Genomic DNA, 20,253 nt, shown 5'->3' with positions numbered 1-20,253 from the left:
AGTTTTAAAACTTAAAGAGCATACCTGCATCTAAATCTACATAAACCAGTTTCATATTTTTAAACATGACCTAAAATATAAACTGCTGTGTAGGATGTATATGATGTTGCAACCATGAGGTGGCAGCATTATCATGCATTGCTTCTGAAAGCAGTCCAAGCATCAGTAAAGGCTACTTTTTAATTTGAGAGTGAAAAGAAGTGTAATAAAACAGATGCGTTCTTATAGCATTATCATTAATAAAAAGATGCTCACTATTTTGTACTTAATGGGTTTGTGTTCTGGTGGACTGGATGCCTGTTTTCACTTCTTTTTATATTTTGATTTTTTGTTGTGTTAAAAAGTAAAATTTCTGTACAGTCTCCCTTTAATCAAGCCAAGTAATTAGATGTTCAAAACAAAAAACCAAAACCTGTTTAACTGTTTCAAGTCAACTCACAACAGTCTGTTTCACAAGTGTGAATAGTTGATGTCATAGCCACTGTTAGTGTGGGGCCTGATGAATGTAAAGGCAAAATTCTTCAGTTATTGAGTTTTACATGGCTCACATCAGCATTGTTCTACAGGTCTGAACAATGGCTGTGTGTGAAGTTCATTTAGAAATAAGAGTAAAAACTACTTCTTCGTGTGGTTTAATGACTGCACATAAAAAAAGCCAAAGGTTATTGAGAATTTAAAGTGATAACATTTGCAAATGGACATATGGGGATCATTTTGACCTGTTATTTATTTTGCGTCTGACCTTCAGAGGCCAGAGCTGCTCTGACAGAAGCAATGTCTGCTATGTTGTAGTTAAGATACAAAACTTAAAAAGCTTGTCTTAGTGTCTTTGTATCAACTTTGCAAATGATTATTATCTAACATGTTGCCTTCAGGCTTGGGCACTGTTTCATGACTGAAAGTTATTGATTAACTTATCCCTAATGACTACTCCTTCCACTTGGTTTAGGCTCCAAATTAAAAAAAACAAAAAGAAAGAAAAAATTAAAAAGTGAAAAACGAGATATATTGTTTTTGTTTTTTAACTGAACTTTGTGATAAGGTATTTTAACCTTACCTTAACCTCAAGATTTAACGCCCTCAAAAGCCTTCAAAAGTTAAGGTTAGACATAAGCTGCAGAGAGACTGTCAGTTTTCTTTTTAATTATTTATTTATTTTTTAAACATCAGCTAGCATTCTTATCAAATTAGTGTCAGATGTTTGGCTTCAAAAGAGATTCAGAAATATTTGCTGACATCATGATCCCTGTTTTGCAATTAGAAATTTGTATTCCTGATCACAACTGTGCCTGCTTCCGCTATCATGTTGATAAAACACTCACATGTGTGGAAGGTTTTGAAACCTATCCCCTTGCATGCCGTGTGCAGACAGCAGACGATTGCTCAGTTTAAACAGCATCTGTTTCCTCTGTAACTTATTGGCAGGTTGGTTCAAAGAAAGTTCATGACAAACATCTCTGACATTTCTGTAGCCTTTATTTTAGGAATGGTAAACTATTTAAAAATGACATCACATATATAAAAAGAAAATTCTAAACAGTTACATGTTTGTGAGTGTAACGCAGGTCTTAAATACAGATTTCACTGTAAATGTTTACCTGGCCTTTCATTGACGTCTGTCAAAATTATGCCCGTGCCTGAAATCCATGCACACGGCATAGTCTGACCACAAACGGATATTACCTTCAAGCAGAGAACATGCAGAACAAAAACCAATTGTTGCTTTCTAACTTTTAAACCATTTTCCCCATTCTTAATGTGTCAAAATGAAAATAAACTCTTATTCTAATGAAACGATATACATGCTGACGGAAGGTGTTACAATCACATTTCCATTTTGTGACAAAAACACCACCACCTTTACCCACAAGCATCAAATATGTAGAAAACACTCAAGTTTTTCCTAATAAGCATCAGGAACATTTAGAGAGGGTGTTTAAAACACTGTGCTGTCTAGCCTGTGCCCCTTTGTCCCTGTGTGACATATCCAAGCACAGTTTGGTGTGTTCGGTCACTGAGCTGAACTCTGTCCGAACTCTGTCTTCACTGCATCCATTAGAAAACTGAGCTCATTGCACAGAGTCTCGTAACGATAGGCCATGCGGATTTGTGCTACATTTGTCCGCCTGATGTCATTGCCCTTCGGTCCATCCTGAAGGTAGTTGGCCCCAATGAAGTGTTTCTTCTCCTGTGGATAGCAGGGTTAAAAAGATGTAGGTTGGAAAGTTGCAAATACATATAATATTTTTCAGAATTAGCCCATTGTAGGGTTTGGATTTCATTTTAAAAAAAACAAACAAACAAAAAAAAAAAAAACAGAGAGAGATTTCACAGAATAAATATGCAGTCAGTGTAATTACCCCTAACTGGTTGTTAACTACAGTCAATCATTAGTAAAAACTGGCAATGAGCCTTTTATATCACTGTGGGGAAATTTTGGCTCACTCTTCTTTGCAGAATTGTTTTAATTCAGGCACATTGGAATGTTTTTGAGCATGAATTGCATGTTTAGGGTTATGCCAAAGAATCTCAATTGAATTTCATTGCAGATTTTGACTGAACAGCATTAAAACCTTTGTTTTAGTATTTTTGAGCAGTGCAGATGCTAGTGTGTTTGAGATCATCGTCCTGCTGTTTAAACCCAAGTCAGTTTGAACTGATCTTTTATTAATAATGAAAAGTCATCCAGCTCCTGAAGTAGCAAAGCAGCCCCAGACCATCACACTACCACCGTCATTTCACTGTTTGTATTAAAACCTTTTTATGAAATGCTTTTCGTTTTACATCAGAAGTAACAGGATTTAAAACTTCCAAAAAGTCCTGCTTTTGTCTTTTTAAATATGCCTTGCAGCAGATCAACTTAAGATCAGGTTTAATACAAAAGTTTGGGACTAAAAGAAGTTTTTAGTTTATCTATTATTTTATCTATTTTCAAAAACATGACTTTACAATAAGTACTTTTAAATAGAGTTATGCATCCCCTGAGCACAAAAAGGTCTGACCTTACCTCATGTGAGAGGCCGCTCTGCAGGACACTGTTCCTGGCAATCTCACACAAATCACAAGTGCTCAGCTTCCACAGCTGAGCTGCAATGGCATACTCCTCCATCAAGGCCTCCTGAAATGTTTCAACAAACTGATATTAACAAATGAAATGTTATTATTACATTAGGCTGGCAAGTCTATTTGTAAGGCACCCTTCAAGAAGAGGGAAATACAAGTATATTATTGTATTTCTCTGTGCACCACATGCTGACAGTGATTATTCGATTAGTCTCACCGATGTCAGACTGGAGCAAATAACTGCGATTGAAGTGACTGTGAAAAGGTAAAAGAAAAATTCTCCTGTGTTTCTGACCTTGGTGTAGTGGAACTGCATGGGGTCGTCGGTGGACAGGGACACACACAGGCCCTTGTGCAGAAACTCTCTCAGGGGGTTCTTGGAGTACTCCAGGAACAGGCTGTTGTTGCTCAGTGGAGACATGGCAATTGGGACCTGGGCCAGGTAGTATAGATACTGCAACACTGGGCTCTGGGAGGAGACACAACATAGTAATGCGAATAGAACGATTTTGTTTTGTTATTTTCATTCTGTTTATGGAAAAACTAAATGTAATTACAAGCAGAACAAGTAGAAGTTCAAGGAAAACTCTTTGTAGATGGTGCAGAGACGCAAGTCTTAAATCAATATTGACTTTCTCATTGAAATTCAAAAGGTTTTGGTCCTGCAGAAGTTTTTGAGTTGTCATATTGTCTTTTTTCCCTTGGAGATGTGCATAAGTAGATGACAGGATGTTTAAATGGTGCTTTTAGAAACCCTATCTTATGATATGACACAACTAACCTTGGGCTATGGAGCCCAGAAGATGGCAGCACCCCCCTCTCTCTCTGTGACCGAGAAAAAGCTTTAAACATGCACTCTGGAAAGTGCTTGTATGGAGGCTGTGTCCATGTAAACTGACATAACTGACTGGAGCAACATGTAGCCACATTCTTTGCACAGACATTTGGATGTTGAGGGCTGCAGTGCTAATCTTAGCAACACTTGTCATACTAATCTAATGTCGTCTGTGTGCAATAATGCAATGTGTTCCAAATTTGAGCAGTATTGAAAACATGATGCAATTATTAGAGAATGTGATTAACTGTTTTAAATCTTTCCTACATATTTATACATGCAGTGTTTAACCTCATCTGTTGGCTGTTTATTTTTCTCTTTACATTTAGTTGGATATTATATTACACAGCAGGAACTTCTCTGGTGTTTAGACATCAACTGGATGGTAAATGTTATTCTACCCAACACACCTCATTCAAACGAGCCCTTTTTGATCTCCTATGAGCACATCGGAGAGCGACTTGGGGTTTGGCAAGATGCTGAAACGAAGCTTAATGCAAAGCTAAAATGTGACAACTAAAAACAAGCACTCGTGTGGATTAGCGTGTCACTGCTCGTTACTGATGCCGGTGAAACGGTAGGTATGGTAGTAGACCTGTTTGCAGAAAATATCATCTGCCAGCATCTTGTGCCATCAGCAAACACAAGACGCTGAGTATCAAACATCAATATGATTTTAAGGTTTTAACCTTCTTAAGGTTGAGTCCATGGGAGATGTTGTCAGCTGTCAGGAAGGCGGAGACAAGATGAGTGATGGAACCTGCCTCTCCACAGTGAGGACGGAACAGGAAGGTGTTCAGTCCTCGTTGCCTGTAGAGAGATCCATAATTATTTTGTGCACTACTACATGGAAGCCATGTAGCATTAAATGAGATTAATTGGCAGGGCTTACTTGCGGAGGTTGTTGAGAACCATTATGTTGGCATACATGTAGAACAGATAATAGGTGTAGGGAGGGTTGTCATCTGTGGTCCATTCCTCAGGCTTCGGGCTCTTGTAAGAGAACATGTGGTCGCTGTGTTTAGATTCGTCATCCACGCTGTCAAATCCCGTCACCTACAGGAAAACAGATTCACATCAGCAGATTTGCAAAACATAAAGTATATATAACACAACACTGAAATGAATGGACAGACGTGGACACATTTGTTTGTTTCCATGCAGTTCATTGAAACAATGAATCATTTCAGTGGAATTCACCAAAACGAGCTCCAAAGTTTCTAAGAAAATGTCCTTTAGACTGAGGAGAAAGAACTGGAGCTTTTTGGCCACCCACATCAGCTCTTTGTTTAAAGGAAAAATGAACCCTTATAAGAGAAGAACACCAAGCCTACTGTGAAACATGTAAGGGGATGCTTTTGTTTTGGGGCAGCTTTGTTTCATCTGGCACAGGAAACCTATAATCTGGGCAGAGCACAATAAAGTCTCAAGAGTGCCAAGGCATGCTGGTGTGAAAAATACTGCCCAGTGTCAGAAAGCTCAGCCTCAGTCGCAGGTCATGGATAATGACCCAGTACATGCAGCTAAAAGCACTTAAGAATAGCTGGGAATAAAGCTTTGGACTATTCTTAAATGGTACTCCATGAGACAGGATCTTAATCCTATTAAGCATCTAAGGAAACATCTGAAAGTGCAGTGTGGAGTCAGCATCCTTCAAACCTGAGAGAGTGAGCCAAACTACCTGTTGTTTGGAAATGCAGACGTCTTATTATGAAGTACAGAGATCACTGAGATCACTTGTTGGTACTGACGGCTGCAAAAGGTGTTGCCACAAAGTATTATATTAAGGCCACCACCTTGTTTTTTGTCCATGCCGTTTTAATTTTGTTAAGTAGCATAAAACAATCATCTGATTCTTATGTAAGCTGATATAAGAATCAGATGATTATGTTTTTTGTTTATTTAATTATGGAAAAGTACCATTAAATTTGTCCATGTCTGTATATGGTTGCTGTTGCACATTAAAACTTCTCCCTTTTGACACTTACATATTTTAAGAACACGTGGACTGCTTTGTGCTTTTGAGGGTTGATTGTAGCCTCAAAGAGGGGGCGGAACACATTCTCCAGTATCTTGGCAAAGCTTGGGATTAATTTCTTTGACTTGAAAATGTCACTGCAAGACAAGAGGAGCAAAGTTAACCCATCTTCCTGCATGTGACACAAACATTTTGCAGTTTGTTTGCTTATTGAAAACAGCTGGCTGAGAAGTGTAATTATTTAGCCTTCAGTTGATGCTTACTAAATCCTGGGGACTTGGATCATCCATCTCATGTTGGGTGAGTGGACCTTATGCTGGATGAACCACGTTGCTAGGCTCTCCCACTCGCTTGCAGAGCGGCCGTAAATTGACAGACGGGGCTCGGCATGTTGGTATTTGCTCTCCTCTAGCTCAGCGGCGACTTCCTGAAACGGATAACAAACCACAGGAAGAAACAGGATGTTTCTTGATAAAGCAGAAGTGGAAGGATATGGCAACACTTTGTGTCTGTGCTGTTTCCAAGTTTCAGCAAAGTGCTTTTTACTGCATATTCAAAAGCATCACTTAGATGAGCAGCACTACCAGTGCGTGTGAGGCATATATATATCTTATTCCAATTCATATGAAATATGATTCAAATCTTTGTACGTGTAGCAACATTTGATTGCATCAAAATGTCACAGTGACTCAGCATGCACAACACCAGGGCCTTAAAAAGTAAAAGCAGCTTTATGGAATTCAGCCATTGTTGATTTCATTATTTATGTTTTGGGCTTTTTCTACAGTGATGTCATAATGTCTAGAAAAAAATATGGGAACCAAACTAGGAACATCCTGAACATGTAGCCAGTTTATATCCAGGTCAGCCTTCTCCTTTTCTGTGGGATCAGTTCAAGTTGCACTGATAAATATGTCAATTGTAGTCAAACAACAGGCTACAGTTTCAAGTTTAAACATGAGTAAATGCAATGTTTCCTACACATAGGCTTTATTTGGTCAGGCCTCACAGATATATTTGTTGGCTTGCTTTAGCATTTTGTATATCTTTTGTCTGAATGGAAAAAAGGCCTTCATGCTTTCCATGACAGCTGGCTCTACTAAGTAGTTGTCCTCATTATTATTCAGCTACTAACAGGATCTTGTAAAGCTCAATATGAGGCTGTAGCTGGCATTGGTAGTGCTTGTTCTGCACTGTAGATCAACTGGCACGCTGAGACTGCATACCAGGACAAGAACTGTACATCTGTAGCTCTAAATGAAGTTATACTTCATAGAGATTCACTTGAGAAGCAGCTGATAATGTCCTTCAGTTATTTGTCTCAAAGAGACTGACAGAAGAAAAGTATAAATGTCCTTATTTAATTGTTGAATTGCATCTGTAGCTCCTATTTTGTCGCCATCAAGCGGAATCTGGATCTATTTAAACACTGAATAATGTAAAGTAGTTCCTTTTTCTGCTCTCCACCTTGACTATTTACCTGCACGCACGCTTGTCAAACATGACAGGCCAAAACAACAGCAAATAAATTCTGCAAGTAGTTTGGTGCCTTTACATAATTTCAGCTTAGCTACAGCTAAGCAGGCCTTCAAGTGGTGTTAGTGCTTTAACTCATACTATACCTTAACGAGACGTGCAAAGTATTCTCCTTTGATGTAGTTGTCCGTTTTCAGGTAAATCTCCCGCAGTTCGCTGGCCCCCACAGGGTTGTATTTTGAGTTGAACTTATCAAACCGATGAAAGGTTTGCCTTCCCTAGAAGAATAATTGATCGGTCAGACAGTGAGGCTCATGCAGCGCAGTGGTGATCATAAAATTTCTATTTCATTAAAGTGACTGCAGTAGAAATGAACAGGAACTGTTAAGCTGTTTGTAAAGATAAATAACCAAACGGTCATTTATAGTCACTGAGTTATTGCCTCAACTGTTTGGAGGACAAGGACAATTTCTATTTATACAAGGTAATGCTGACATAGGAACAAGTAGAATGGCAGAAAGCTTTGAGTTCTCTTACAGCGTGCACGTCCAGAGAGTCTACAGTGAGGTCGTACGGGTCCATGTGGAGGTTGTCAAAGACTTCCTTGAGTGTGAGCTTCTTATTGCCTTTTTCCAAGACCACTCGATCTGCTTCAGTCTGGTATGTGGTCTGTATGAATCTCAGCAGATGCTTCTGGTTCATGCAAGCGGCAGCATGTATATGTGTGTCCACCTGTGTTTGACACAAGTCAGACAGTGGCACGGGGTTTACTGGACAACTCACAGCATCCCTATAAAGTGGTATTTATTTATACTGAGAGCACTAAAGTTATGAATAGCTTCCGCTCTAAGTGCGTCAGCCCCTCTCCTCTGTCTGGGGCAAGTTCAGCCAACCTTTCTAACGTTGTAGAAGTCTCTGTGTGGGACACATTTCAACTCTTTTAGCTCTGCCATTTCATTCAGCATTTCATGCAGGTAGAATTTGGAGCCCAGGAAGTTCAGCCGTCTGTGACAGTAGGATTTTCTGCGAAATAACGAAACAGTTACGAGTAAAATACAAAGTGTCATTCGGTATCAGTCAAAAAGTTTGTAATGTCAGTCTGTTAGAAATATTGACTAAGGCTTTGCACTCACGTTGGACCGTCAGCTATCATTGCAAGTACATGGCTCAGGTCTATAGCAAAGGTCTCGAGGTCGGGGTAAGGAAGTCTGTAAGCTTGCTCTTGTTTCAGGGCCTCAGCATTCTCATAAACATGAATTATACCATCCTTTATCTGCAGCTCATAGTTCAGGTCTTCAGGAATACCCTCCATGGAGTATGGGTCCTCCCCTTCACGAGGGTAAGGCCAGATGTCTGCAGATGATGACAGCAGCTCAATCAGTAGTTATTTCACATTTGCAGAAACAGTCACTCTCTGAAGTGTTGGTTATAGAATAAAGATTCTTAAAGTGTATTTTTTCTTATGTTGTACCACATACAAATATACTGTTAAATTAATAATTGTTCCTATTGAATACTGGCAATTTTAAATAAGGATGTCAGCCTCATCAAAGAGAGCAAATATCCTTAATGCCTTCATTTCAGGCTCAAACCTCTGGCCACACACCTGCTATTTAGACCTTCTGTTTATGAGGGAGATCCAATCAGAAGAAAGATTGTGTGAGGGCAGGTGAAGGAGTTAAGATGGCTCGTTTCACACAGTGAGATGTATCCAGGGGCTGAGATAAAGAAGTATTGTTTTGAAGTGTGCAAAATCATGCAAAGCCTCTCTCTGGTGAAGTGTAAGAATACAAAAAAGGAACTGGAAATGAGTCGAGTAGACCGCTGACATTTGAATGACATGACGGCTAGTCGATAATTCCAGCTCTCCAAGTCTTTCTCTTGACTCATTTGAGGTCAGTTTTTTTAGGCTCTGTGTCAGGCATTGCCCAATCAGGTTTGAGCTCTGATATTTCCATGCTTGTATAACCTTCCCAGTGTATTCAGCAAGGGTGAAATTATACACTATCTTTTATTTATTTTTCACTTAAACCTAAACGTTGGCTTTTAATTATGACTGAGTTTTGTTTTGTTCTCTTGGTGTATTTGTTTTACTTTTTACTTTGTACAGTAAGTAACAGCAAGTGACTGAACTTAACTGTAAATGTATCAAAATGAGCAAAAATTATATCAAATAGTAAGATAATTTAAGGCTGGTAGACTTTATTACACTGGAGGTATATTTAAGATTGTACATTTTCTTTATCTGTTGTCTGGATTCTCCTAAGGTTTTGTTTCTAACGACATTTTCTGTTGTCAGAAACAGGCTGACTGACCTTGGCTCACAGACACTTCACACTATCTCTGGCACACATACAGAGAGCTCTTAAATTAGCTCTGCATAGAATAGTTGGCACACAGTAAGTTTTATCTTTATCTCCAATAACACAGATAAACAGAAATGGTTGAGATTTACATAATTGTTTACATCAAATCATTAGTGAGTTGTTTAAACTGGTCTGAGCACTTTTACTGAATATTGGAGACGGCATCCATCGTAAGTTTCATATTGTTTCTGCTCTCTGTGTGAATTGTTTGAGGTTAATGGTGAACTGAAACGTGAACCCTTAATATTAATGGCCTTGCTCATTTCCCTCTCCATGTCGGAGTATTTCATTGGTTAGTTGAGCTGGTTAAACACCTGCACTTGCGCATGTTGTACATAACCTCTTGCTGTGAGTGTGAGCGAGTAGAGAGTAGATGGAAAATTACAAAACGTGCAATTTTGCAGGAAGATTAAACTGGACATTTTTTACACCAAAAAGGAAAAGTTTGGTAAACCTGGCAGGACTTCATCCTCTTCTAGCCACCTCTCATTTTCAGCATTTCGCAGGAACAGGGCTGTTGTCCTTGGAAATCGGTGGTAGGCAAGCCTGGAGTACTTCTCTCGGATGAACAGGGCTTTGAGGAGACCCTTGGTTGCTTGCTCATAGTCCTCAACTGTGATCTGGAAACATCATGAGGTTGTTAAACATTTGGTGTTAAATGTATTTTTGACTTTTGTTTGTGTTTGACCACGGTGACTTAAAGATTGCAACAATCTATTTAAACTATGGCACGTAGCTAAATGAAGGATGTCTCCTGTTGCCCTGTCAGCTTACAGCCATGAATTAAGTTTTAACAAGAAAAGAACAATTGTCATGTTTTTCTTTTTCTTGTGTGAAAATGTCATTTTATAATTATAGAGTGGATCGACTTTTTAATTCTGGGTAAAAATATGTCTCTCATAGGCCAAACATGCATTTTACCACATCATTGGTCTGAATTTAAAAATTAGTTGTTTTTTTTAATGGTATGTTTCCTCACTAGGCTGTGGTCCATCTTTTATATTTCAACATATGGACTGTTCTCATTGATTACCCCTGCACAGTAATCTCCACCGATGGTAACTCTCTGGAAGTCTGGGAAGGAGTCTGAAAGCAAAGATTCAGCAGTGGCGGGTGTTTGCACTGGGGTAGGTGTCCAATCAGGAGGCATCTGCATAGATACCGACTGTGACCGCTTCAACCTGAAACTCTTCTTCCTAGTTAAACAGAGGGAAAAGAAGCAAGCACTATTTATGCTGAGTGTTTTGGTTGTTTTTTTGTTCTGTTTTGGCTATCCAGAAAGAGAGACATGTTCAGTTAAGCATATTTCCTCTTCATACCTCTTAACTGACTCCTGAGACTGCTGTTCAGCCATCTCCTTTTGCAGCTCCTTCTCTCTAGTCTCTTTCAGACCAATGGGACAGTCTTCCGGGACAGTGAACAGAGCCAGAGTATCCTTGCTGTCTTCCTCCTTCAGAGCAGAGGCGTACACCTTCTCTGCCATCAGACGAACCCTCTCATCCACCTCGTGTATTGACATTTTTGGGAAAAGGCGTGGTATATCTGAAAAAATTGAGAACATTTTTTTAGCAACTACCTGTATTTTTCTTACCAGTAAAAGTAGTGTTTAAAAATTTAATCTAATCATATTTCAGAATGCTTCTGTTATTCCAATACTGGTCATTATTAGTCAGAGTTATGTCATAATTATGTTTTAAATCTGAAATGGAACAAAATACTGACATGTTATAACTCGTCTCATAAACAGGTTAAAATATGGCAGTGCTTAAAGAAGAAATAACATTATCTTAGTGATGGCAGTAAGCATGAATACCAGAAACATAACCCGGAGTGAGGACGGTGGGTTGTGAAGGCGTTTTCCAGCTTCTCATTTCAACACACAGACCAGAGAACGTGTCTTGAGTGGTGTTGGAATCAAATAGTTTGCAGTGCCTCAATAATGCTATGCTTTTTTATTAATAAGTGTTATAAAGTCATGTAGTGTAGTATTGAGTGGACACAGCCCTGAAAAATAAAGGCATTAGATCATGTGTCCTTGGGGAGTAGAAAGCTGTAGACGCTCGCTCACACTTGCCTTGGAAAAAGTAGATAAGAGGGGACCATCTCTAGTGGAAGGTTACTGAGACACTGTTGTTTAGACTAGAATAAGAGAGCTTCTGTAATAAAACTGTTAGGGGCACACCACCATTTTGAGATCCGCGGCAACGTGTCATGCAGGACGCATCTCCCTTCTACAAGTAATGTGAAAGAGAAATAAAGTGTTAAATGGTCTACTGAGCAGTGTTTTGTCTTCCATCGGATGCCTCTGAGGAATCAAAAGAACTCTGTTGATCTTTAACAGTGGCTAACTCGTGTTTCAGTGCTTGTTGCCAGTGCATCAGGTAAGTTACAGTAAACTGATTTGTGTGTCCAAGTCTGGCCGCGTGTGCTGAGAGCACTGAGGACGGTATGTGACAGCAGGAAAAGCAACAACACTGAAAGCTCCTGCTTACACAGTGTACCTCCTGTCTGTTGGTGCATCGCAGTGTGTTAATTAGATGTGACTAAAGTGCTGTGATGATAAGCAGGTTATTTTTATGTAGGAAAGATCATGTTGATGGAACTTGTGAAACCAGAGCTGCATAAACGTTTGCAAAACAAAAATTACATAATGATTCGTGAGGTTACATATTTTTTTTTTATTTATGGTTATCATCATCCTTACTGGTATATTGTGACACCATTAGTTGCATGTTTATTTTCTAATAAATAATATACAGTCAGCGGCCACTTCATTAGGTTGCACCTCGTTCCAGGTGGAACAACTTTAACTCTTTGTGGCACGCATTCAACAAACATTCCTCAGAGATTTTGGTCCACATTGGCTTCATAGCGTCGCACAGTTGCTGCACATATGGAGGCTACCAATCTGTTCCTCCACATCCCAAAGGTTCCCAGTCGGATTGAGGTCTGGTGGACTGTGGAGGCCATTTGAGTGCAATGTGGTCAAGAAATGAGTTGAGATGATCTGATGGTCAGCATTTAAGCACATTACTGTTTAAAATGTAGTGTTTCAATAATGAACAGTTGGTGCTAAGATGTGCCCCACCACTACTGATCCAAGGCAGGATAAATCTGTGCTTTCATGGTGTTTATGCTAAAAACCTGAGACAGACCAGGTAACATTTTTCCAGTCTTCTGTTGTCCACTTTTGATGACCATGTGTGAACTGTAGCCTCAGTTTCCTGTTCTTAGCTGAGTGGCACCTGGTGTGGTTTTCTGCTGCTCTTCTGCATATCTTGGTTGTAGATCTCTGATTTACTGTTGGCTTCCTATCAGCCTGTAGCAGCCTGGACATTCCCCTCTGATCCCTGACATGAACAAGTTTTTGCCCAGAGAACTGCTGTTCACCGGATTATTTTTTTCCAAACCATCCTCTGTAAACCCTAGAGATATATGTGCGGGGAAAATCCCAGCAGAAAAGCGGCTTCAAAAATACTCGCCTGTCTGGCACCAACAAACGTGCCACATTCAAACATGTGGAAAAGCACAGCTGTTGAAGTGTTTGCCACTGCAGTTTCCCCTGGGAAGTCAGTCTTTCCTTATTTTGACATTTACAATGTAATGTTATCAGAAGGTTAGTTCAGGCTCATGCAAATATTAATTGGCTTAGGTTACATTGTTTTAGGTTTGCAAGGGTGCCAGACTTGATACAGGTCTGGTATTGAATGGTAGGCATCAGTAAAGTACATTCAAGAATCTTCAGACAGATCCTGTATGTAGTTCACATGATTTTTCCAGGCTTGTAAATGGAAAGGAAATATTTGACCTCGTTGTTAGAGCAGCAGTTATCAGCATGCCATCATTTTGGTTCTCAAGGCTTTTTGGTGGGAAAACAGTCAAGTTTATTTGTATTAATCTCATTCTCTCATACATGCATGGCAAGCTATTTCTGAACTCAGGACCCCCTGATCTTGAATGGCAGCAGATTGGGTTTATAATTTTAATAGGTTCTCCCTCTTGTTTGATTCCCACAGTGTGACAGCTACTGTTGCTACCCAACATCCCATCATCAGTCGAGATGTTTGGCTATTCTGATCACCGTTACATCGCTGTCACTACGGATATTATCGTCGCAGTCCATGGAGGTCACTGGGACACATCCAGATTATATCCGTGTGAGGATACTGGAATCAACAAGCACACGATAGCACATGTAGCTCCAGTGTATCAGATGCCAAACTTCTCAGCTGCACACTGCATCCCTACTGGTTTACACAACACTCTGTCTGAAACCTCTGAGTGATCTGGAATTCTTCACAGATGATACCGTTAACATTTGCCCTCACACTGACACGCTTTGCTGCCTGTTCCTTGGCTAGCACATTTTGGGAGCTGCTGTTTCTGATGAGCCTTTCAGCACGTGTACTCTCTCCCTGCTGGAACAGCTCAGCAGTCTCTTGGATGACCTTGATGTATTACACTCCCCAGTTATAAAAACCCAACATTCACAAAGCCTCTGACTATGTTTAAAGTGTCAATTAAACTGAAATTCTGAAATATTATGATAAAATTTCAATTTTGGATTGATTTTTAAGTTTTCAGTGTGTAACACAAAAAGAAAAAACAGTAAAATGTGCCAGTATTTCATAATACTCACTTATAGTATATATAAATATCCATCTGTTTCCTCAGCTAAAGACTGCTGTGCTTAAATCATCACCTAGAAAGTGAAATCTAGCTGCTTCTGTGCCTCAGACAGTAGTAATAAACATCTTTGAAACATTTCATAGTCTTTTTTTAATAGAAACATAAAATCAGTAGGGGTAGCACTATCTGTCTCTTACCTTCTGTCGTGATTTGGGCCATTTTTGGCTCTTTCAGTCTCTGCCTGTTGAGTCAGGTATTTCAGCTTTCACGTATATGGTTCTGTCTCTTGTGGACCTCTTACCTCTTAGCTTTGGCCCCGACACTTCTTTAGGTATAGCACTCAGTGGCAGGTCTTACAAAACACCTGAGTGCTGCTGAAACAACACCTATGTAAACTCTCCTGAGTTCTGGTGACTGTATATTTCTCGTATCTGTGATGCTTCTCTTCAGGGTTTTCTCTCTGACTGCCTCTGTCGGGCTTTGCTCTGCTGTTTATTTGGTCCACTGCCTGTATGTATGATGCAGCTGCTGGTTGTTGTTGTTGTATTAAGTGTCCTTCTATATCTATTTTAGGGTATTGAGCGCGTCTGGGTAACATGGGCTGCTAATCCAAGCTGGTATGTCACAACTGGCTGCTAACATGTGAGCTCTGATCTGTGATATGGGGCAGTAGGGCAAGTAAGTACTGGCAGCTACAGTCACTGTGTTTACCATGTAAACACTAAAGTAAGGGGAAAAGCCATAAAACCTAGCTGGCCCTGTAGGAAAAAGTAATGGTTTCTTCTTACTAAATTACTAATGAACTGTGAGTAACAGACTTCTTGGAAAACCGAGTTCATTTTCACGAGCCACACCCAGGCGTGACAACAGCCCGACCCGTTGAACCAAGAAATCATTTATAGAGGTATGTTAGCAGGCTAAAGACCTCAAACACACAAAGAAATCTTTAAATCGCATCATGCTGCGATTTAAAGAAACAAATGAGAAACAAAATGACTGGCTTCTATCAGTCCAGAAAGGGTGACAAAGCAATTTCTAGGGTTTTGGGACTCTAGCGTATCACAGTGAGAGCCATTATCCACAAATGGAGAACACCTGGAACAATGGTGAAGCTTCCCGGGAGTGGTCTGCCTACCAGAATTAATCTAAAAGTGCATCTACAACTCATCCAGGAGGCCACAAAAGATCCCAGAACAGCATCTAAAGAACTGCAGGCCTCACTTTCCTCAATTAAGATTTGAGTTCACAATTCAATAATAAGAAATTCCCAGTTCCCAGGTGAAAACCACTGCTGACCCAAAAAAGAAAAAAGCTCATCTCACATTTACCAAAAAATATATATTCTGTGGATTAATGAGAACATCATTCCCACAGTCAAACTGTGGTGGTAGTGTGATCTGGGCTGCTTTCCTGCCTTAGGACCTGGAGCTCAAGTGAACCACTCGGGTTATGCAGCCAGACAATGATCCAAAACACACCTATAGTCCATTTTACATACTTAATTATATTTCTGTTGGAGATCATTCATAAAAGAATTTGTGCAGCAAAGAATCTGAAGAACAAAAGTATGCATGTTATTGTAGTAAAAGGAACCTCGTTGCTGGTAACAGTCCATCTTTGTATGCAAATTACTCAACAGAAAGCCTGTTAAATGTTAAATACGGGTAATACACCTGTTATATTAGACATCCCCAGAAACGGACAAAGAAAAAAACTAACAAAGTAATAAAAGAAGCTGCAGGGTTTGGCCAGAACTGTTTGAGAAAGACAAATTTCATGGGGAAAAAAACTGCCTGAACCTGTTTGCATGGTTCATGGTTCACAAACATGTTGGCCCTGGCTTTGTTACCATTCACATCACTGCCCTCACTTTTATCGCACCTATATGGGGTGCGCACTGTTCGCAAAAGCCACTCAAGGTTGCAGACAGCAGACAGTTTAACTTTAAACTGGTGTGTGAACAGATGCGTGATAAACCGTGTAATAGCTGCATTTGAATATGTGGGAGTGAGATGAATGCATGTGTTACTTTAGTGAGACCGCAGTTCGTTGTGCTTTTGTATACTATGTTTGTCCTGCATGGTTTTATTTACTCACCCTTTCCCAAGCATGGTGTCGACTGTTGCTTCAAAAGGGCCGTGTTGGTTTTCTTATTCATTTTGAGTTGACCTAGAAAAAACCAAGCTTTAATAAACAACACTGCACAGATCTGTTGTTCAGTAAGGCAGCATTTACTCAAACTTGAGACTGGTTAACGTTGTCATTTAATGGCTCCTGGCAAAGCAGTACAGCCTTATCTTGCATCAGTCTTTTCTTCCTTACCTTTGTTTGCTAGTGTGACGGCCACACCCGAAGTCACACCCCGTGCACCAAGATTTTACGCAACTTTAACTCACTGTTTGATTTATCGTAGTTTTTGAAATGCTTGTGTCTTATGCTCTGATTTAACTTGGAATTTTTTTTAAATGAAAGTGGGGAGGTTTGTGTCAGGAAGGGCAAAAGGGCTGTGACAAGTCAAACATGGAGATCATCAAGAATGAAATTTCCATATCGGAGCGTCTCTGGTACTGTTAGCAGACAGGGTGACGGTGGAAACTGTGCTGCTGTTGGCCGGACACGATAGAAAGCGGACATGCAGAGGAGCTGTGTGACAGGACGATGCTAAGCATAGTGTGAGGTGGGGGAAAATGATCTGATGTGGCAACCCATAAAGGGAGGAGCCAAAAGAAGAAGTTGAAATGCATTACTTGTATTTGGAGTGTTCAAATTATGTTAAAAGGGGAAAGGTTTAGGTATTTATTTATTTATTATTTATTTCTTTATTAAACTAATTGTTGGTTTGGTTTATTTGCTGTTAGATAGTTTGCTGGTCTAAGCTGGTCTGATCAGTCACTGTTTAAGCTCCCATTTTTGTTTGGCTTTGGTTTGTTTAGCTCAAGTTTGGTTTTATTTGAGCAGTTAGTTTTGTTATGTTACTTTGTGATTTTATGTTGCCATCATAAATTGAATTTAGCTGTTTACCTGACATATTTTAAGGGACTGGAACTCTAATATGATTTTGTAAAGTTATGCATTTTGTGTTTTGGGCAAAATGTTAGCTTAAAAAAAATCCCCAAAACATCCCACTTAATTTGTTTTGTTTGGATTGAACAACTGTCATTTCAGTAAATTGCTGAAGACAGAGTTTTCATATAGATTGCTCACTATAGTACAACAAAAACTGCTCTAACCAGTATGGCCATTGTTGGGACACATTTGGGAGTGTCTGGAGGAGGTGATGAAGGAGGTGGATCCTTAATGCCTTCAGATTTGGCTTGACAGTGTTTGTGGTTGCTTGATCAGAGTGGAATCTGGGAAGTTTGGAGGCTGAGTTAATGTCTTTGGCTGTTGTGTTTCACAAGCTGTTTTCTGACCTTTTCTGTCAAACAACCGAGTATAATGCTCAGCCCTATAATGATATGTATAGATTACACAACATTACATTACACAATTTTGCGTGTTTCAAAGCTCTATAGCAGCATGCAGTGTCAGTGTTTTCACAACATCCATGTGAACAGTCCTATAGTCATTTTTCATTATAGAATGCCATTTAGATTCATTTTAAACATGAACAATGGAATTCAAAAATATCCACGTAACGCATTAACAGTGAAAGACTGAAAAGAGCTCATTTCAGAAGCACTTCTTTCCTTGTATGTGCAGACAGTTGCTGAGAATCAGATGCAAGTGCTGATTCTATAACACATTTTCACTATGTGTTAAAGTGTAACATTTTTTTTAATGTCATTTCTCTATCACCAGTTCACACCCATTATGAGAACTCATTTTATAATTTCAGGTCAAAGGCTACAACATTGCAAACCCAACTATTTAGCAGTTTTCTGTGAAGAAGTATTTGGTGACAGTGGGTAAAAAGAAGAAGTCATTTTTAACAGGAAGTGACATCTAATAGAACCAGGTTCAAGTATCCACAATGCCAATGTGACTGAATCCTGTGAGCTGCCACCAGGTGTTATCTCAATGTTGTAGTGGATTAAACTTGAGTTACTCGTGTGAATTTTAGCTGTCTAGAATAATATGTCTAAAAAATACAAAAATAATTGAATCATTAACAAATTACCTGATTGAAAGAACGTGAATGAATAAAATCTGTCTGATATTCCAGATCTCACATAAAAAGCTAGAGGTATAACAAGCTAAAAGTAGTAAAGATGCGGCTTCACAGTTACGTTGCTTTGTTGGTGTAAATAGCCTAGACAGAACAACAGCATACCAGTGCAAAAAACTCCAAAGGTATGTGCAAACTAAGCATTTCAAAGGAGATTCTGACAACTTGGTACTTGTGGGAAACTTCTCGTTGCCACAGTGTCTTCTTTGAAGTGCATGCACCATGTGCCATGCATAAGCTCATCATTTGACTAGATCTGTATCACGGGTTCGTCTCTTTCTAGGGTGTAACGCAGTCTTGTATTTATTCCTCTACAACAGAGGAAACAGAATGAATACCACCCAGTCCTGTTTTTAAGGCAATTAGTCAGCATCTAGTATTGTTTGGGTTTTTTCCATTTATTTTTGTATTAGATAACTAAGACACATGTTGGTACCTGCTGGGAAATGTGTGGCTGGTGTACTTGATCAGGCTTGTTTTGGACTGTGTTGTAAAGAGAGCAAGAATACATCCACAGAAATGCTGTGAATTCAACATTAGGAGCAATGTTTCAGAATAAAAGAAAAAAAGAAAAAAAACATTTTGACGTCAGGCAGCAGTGTTAACCACAGCTAAGTGTTGCCTTTAAAAAAAAAAAGTTTGACTGTGCCTTAAGATTGCAGTTTAAGATATATCATTTATTTTTTTTAATACTTCTAGATGCCCACTCCTTTGGAAGCCAAAAAAGCAAAAATAAAAATAAATAGAAATATGCACCCTAATATTAAGATATTTAATCTATATGCAAACTATACTTAGATATGTCTGCCAGAGCTCACCAGGCAAATGAGGTAAGTGCTAAAAGCAATGCTGGTGTGTTGATAATGACATGAAGTTAATATAAACAATAGAAACACAAAGAATCATTATGACTGCCGCGTACTTACTGTTGGCAGGGCTTTGCACAAAGCTAAAACTTCCTGGGACTGTAGAGAGCGTTGTCAGGTGTCAGCAGATTGAAGCCTTGTCAGTGCAGGCTCCAGCAGACACCGGGCTGGTTCGGGCTGTCACTGCCGGGTTGAAGTATGAAGGAGGTACAAAGTTGGTGTTGCAAACAAGGAAGTAATCTGCATCAGTGTTGTTTGGCAGTAGAGGAAGTGCAGGAGGAAGCGTTTGTATGAACCAGCAGTTCTGTCTAACTTTTTTTAAAAGCCTCGAGACTTCATAAGCCCCGCCCCTCTTTGTGAACTTAAGTTGTATGTGTAATTCACTGGGCTGGCGACAAGTCACCGTCTCCTTTTAGGGTATTTGATTTCAGAAAGAGTGTGTGTGTGTGTGTGTGTGTGTGTGTGTGTGTGTGTGTGTGTGTGTGTGTGTGTGTGTAGAAATAGCAACAAATATAACACAAGTGAATAAACAAACTTGGGGAATTGACTTTTTTCTATAAAAGGATTGCCTTCTCCACCACTTTGAAAGGAGAACTAAATCTTGACAATCATGGGGGGAAAATGTTTTTTTTAATTTAAGGTTCCTGTGACCAAGGTCAAGATGTTCGATCCTGACCTGGTAAACAGTGTGTGTGTGTGTGTGTGTGTGTGTGTGTGTGTGTAGCATACCGCTGCTACACACTTGTCTGAAATACTAGTAAACTGGTCCTGAGTATGCTCAGCATAAGATAATGCTACAGTAATGCTTGCAACACCACCATCTGGACAGTGAAGGAACATTCATTCTCCTCGGTTGTCTAGATAAAAATAAA

The 20,253-nt window shown here is 39.5% G+C and overlaps 1 protein-coding gene and 1 long non-coding RNA gene across 3 annotated transcripts; one reads left to right on the top strand and one right to left on the bottom strand.

Annotated features, from left to right (window-relative positions):
* Positions 1 to 1,454: 1,454 nt before the first annotated feature.
* On the bottom strand, positions 1,455 to 19,698 carry ampd3b (adenosine monophosphate deaminase 3b). Of its 2 annotated transcripts, XM_031731844.2 has the most exons (16): positions 19,442 to 19,698; positions 16,445 to 16,516; positions 11,038 to 11,260; positions 10,752 to 10,914; positions 10,173 to 10,338; positions 8,486 to 8,705; positions 8,246 to 8,375; positions 7,890 to 8,084; positions 7,499 to 7,630; positions 6,140 to 6,303; positions 5,887 to 6,013; positions 4,791 to 4,954; positions 4,588 to 4,708; positions 3,359 to 3,532; positions 3,008 to 3,118; positions 1,455 to 2,188 (listed from the first exon to the last, which is right to left on the bottom strand). In XM_031731844.2, exons 2-16 carry the CDS (start codon positions 16,503 to 16,505, stop codon positions 2,012 to 2,014), a joined length of 2,328 nt encoding a protein of 775 aa, XP_031587704.1. In that variant the 5' UTR covers positions 16,506 to 16,516; positions 19,442 to 19,698; the 3' UTR covers positions 1,455 to 2,011. The 2 variants fall into 2 exon arrangements, with proteins under 2 accessions (XP_031587704.1, XP_031587705.1); XM_031731845.2 differs by lacking the exons at positions 16,445 to 16,516; positions 19,442 to 19,698 and adding an exon at positions 14,545 to 15,232.
* Positions 11,269 to 14,482, top strand: LOC120441155. Its single transcript, XR_005613835.1, has 2 exons — positions 11,269 to 12,099; positions 13,735 to 14,482. It is a non-coding gene; the product is annotated as an uncharacterized LOC120441155 (long non-coding RNA).
* Positions 19,699 to 20,253: the final 555 nt, after the last annotated feature.

Source organism: Oreochromis aureus, linkage group 7, assembly GCF_013358895.1.
Source record: "Oreochromis aureus strain Israel breed Guangdong linkage group 7, ZZ_aureus, whole genome shotgun sequence".
Classification (NCBI taxonomy): domain Eukaryota; kingdom Metazoa; phylum Chordata; class Actinopteri; order Cichliformes; family Cichlidae; genus Oreochromis; species Oreochromis aureus.
The sequence above is the reverse complement of the archived record's forward strand: the minus strand, read 5'-3'. Positions and strand labels throughout refer to the sequence as shown.

What these genes read in the sequence shown, in the direction of transcription:
- ampd3b (XM_031731844.2), bottom strand. Translation starts at nt 16,505, where the DNA reads ATGAATAAGAAAACCAACACGGCCCTTTTGAAGCAACAGTCGACACCA. An exon ending in TCTCAGGAGTCAGTTAAGAG is followed by an intron (nt 10,915 to 11,037) that starts GTATGAAGAGGA and finishes CTGTTTAACTAG; the next exon opens with GAAGAAGAGTTTCAGGTTGA. An exon ending in GTGGAGATTACTGTGCAGGG is followed by an intron (nt 10,339 to 10,751) that starts GTAATCAATGAG and finishes TGATGTTTCCAG; the next exon opens with ATCACAGTTGAGGACTATGA.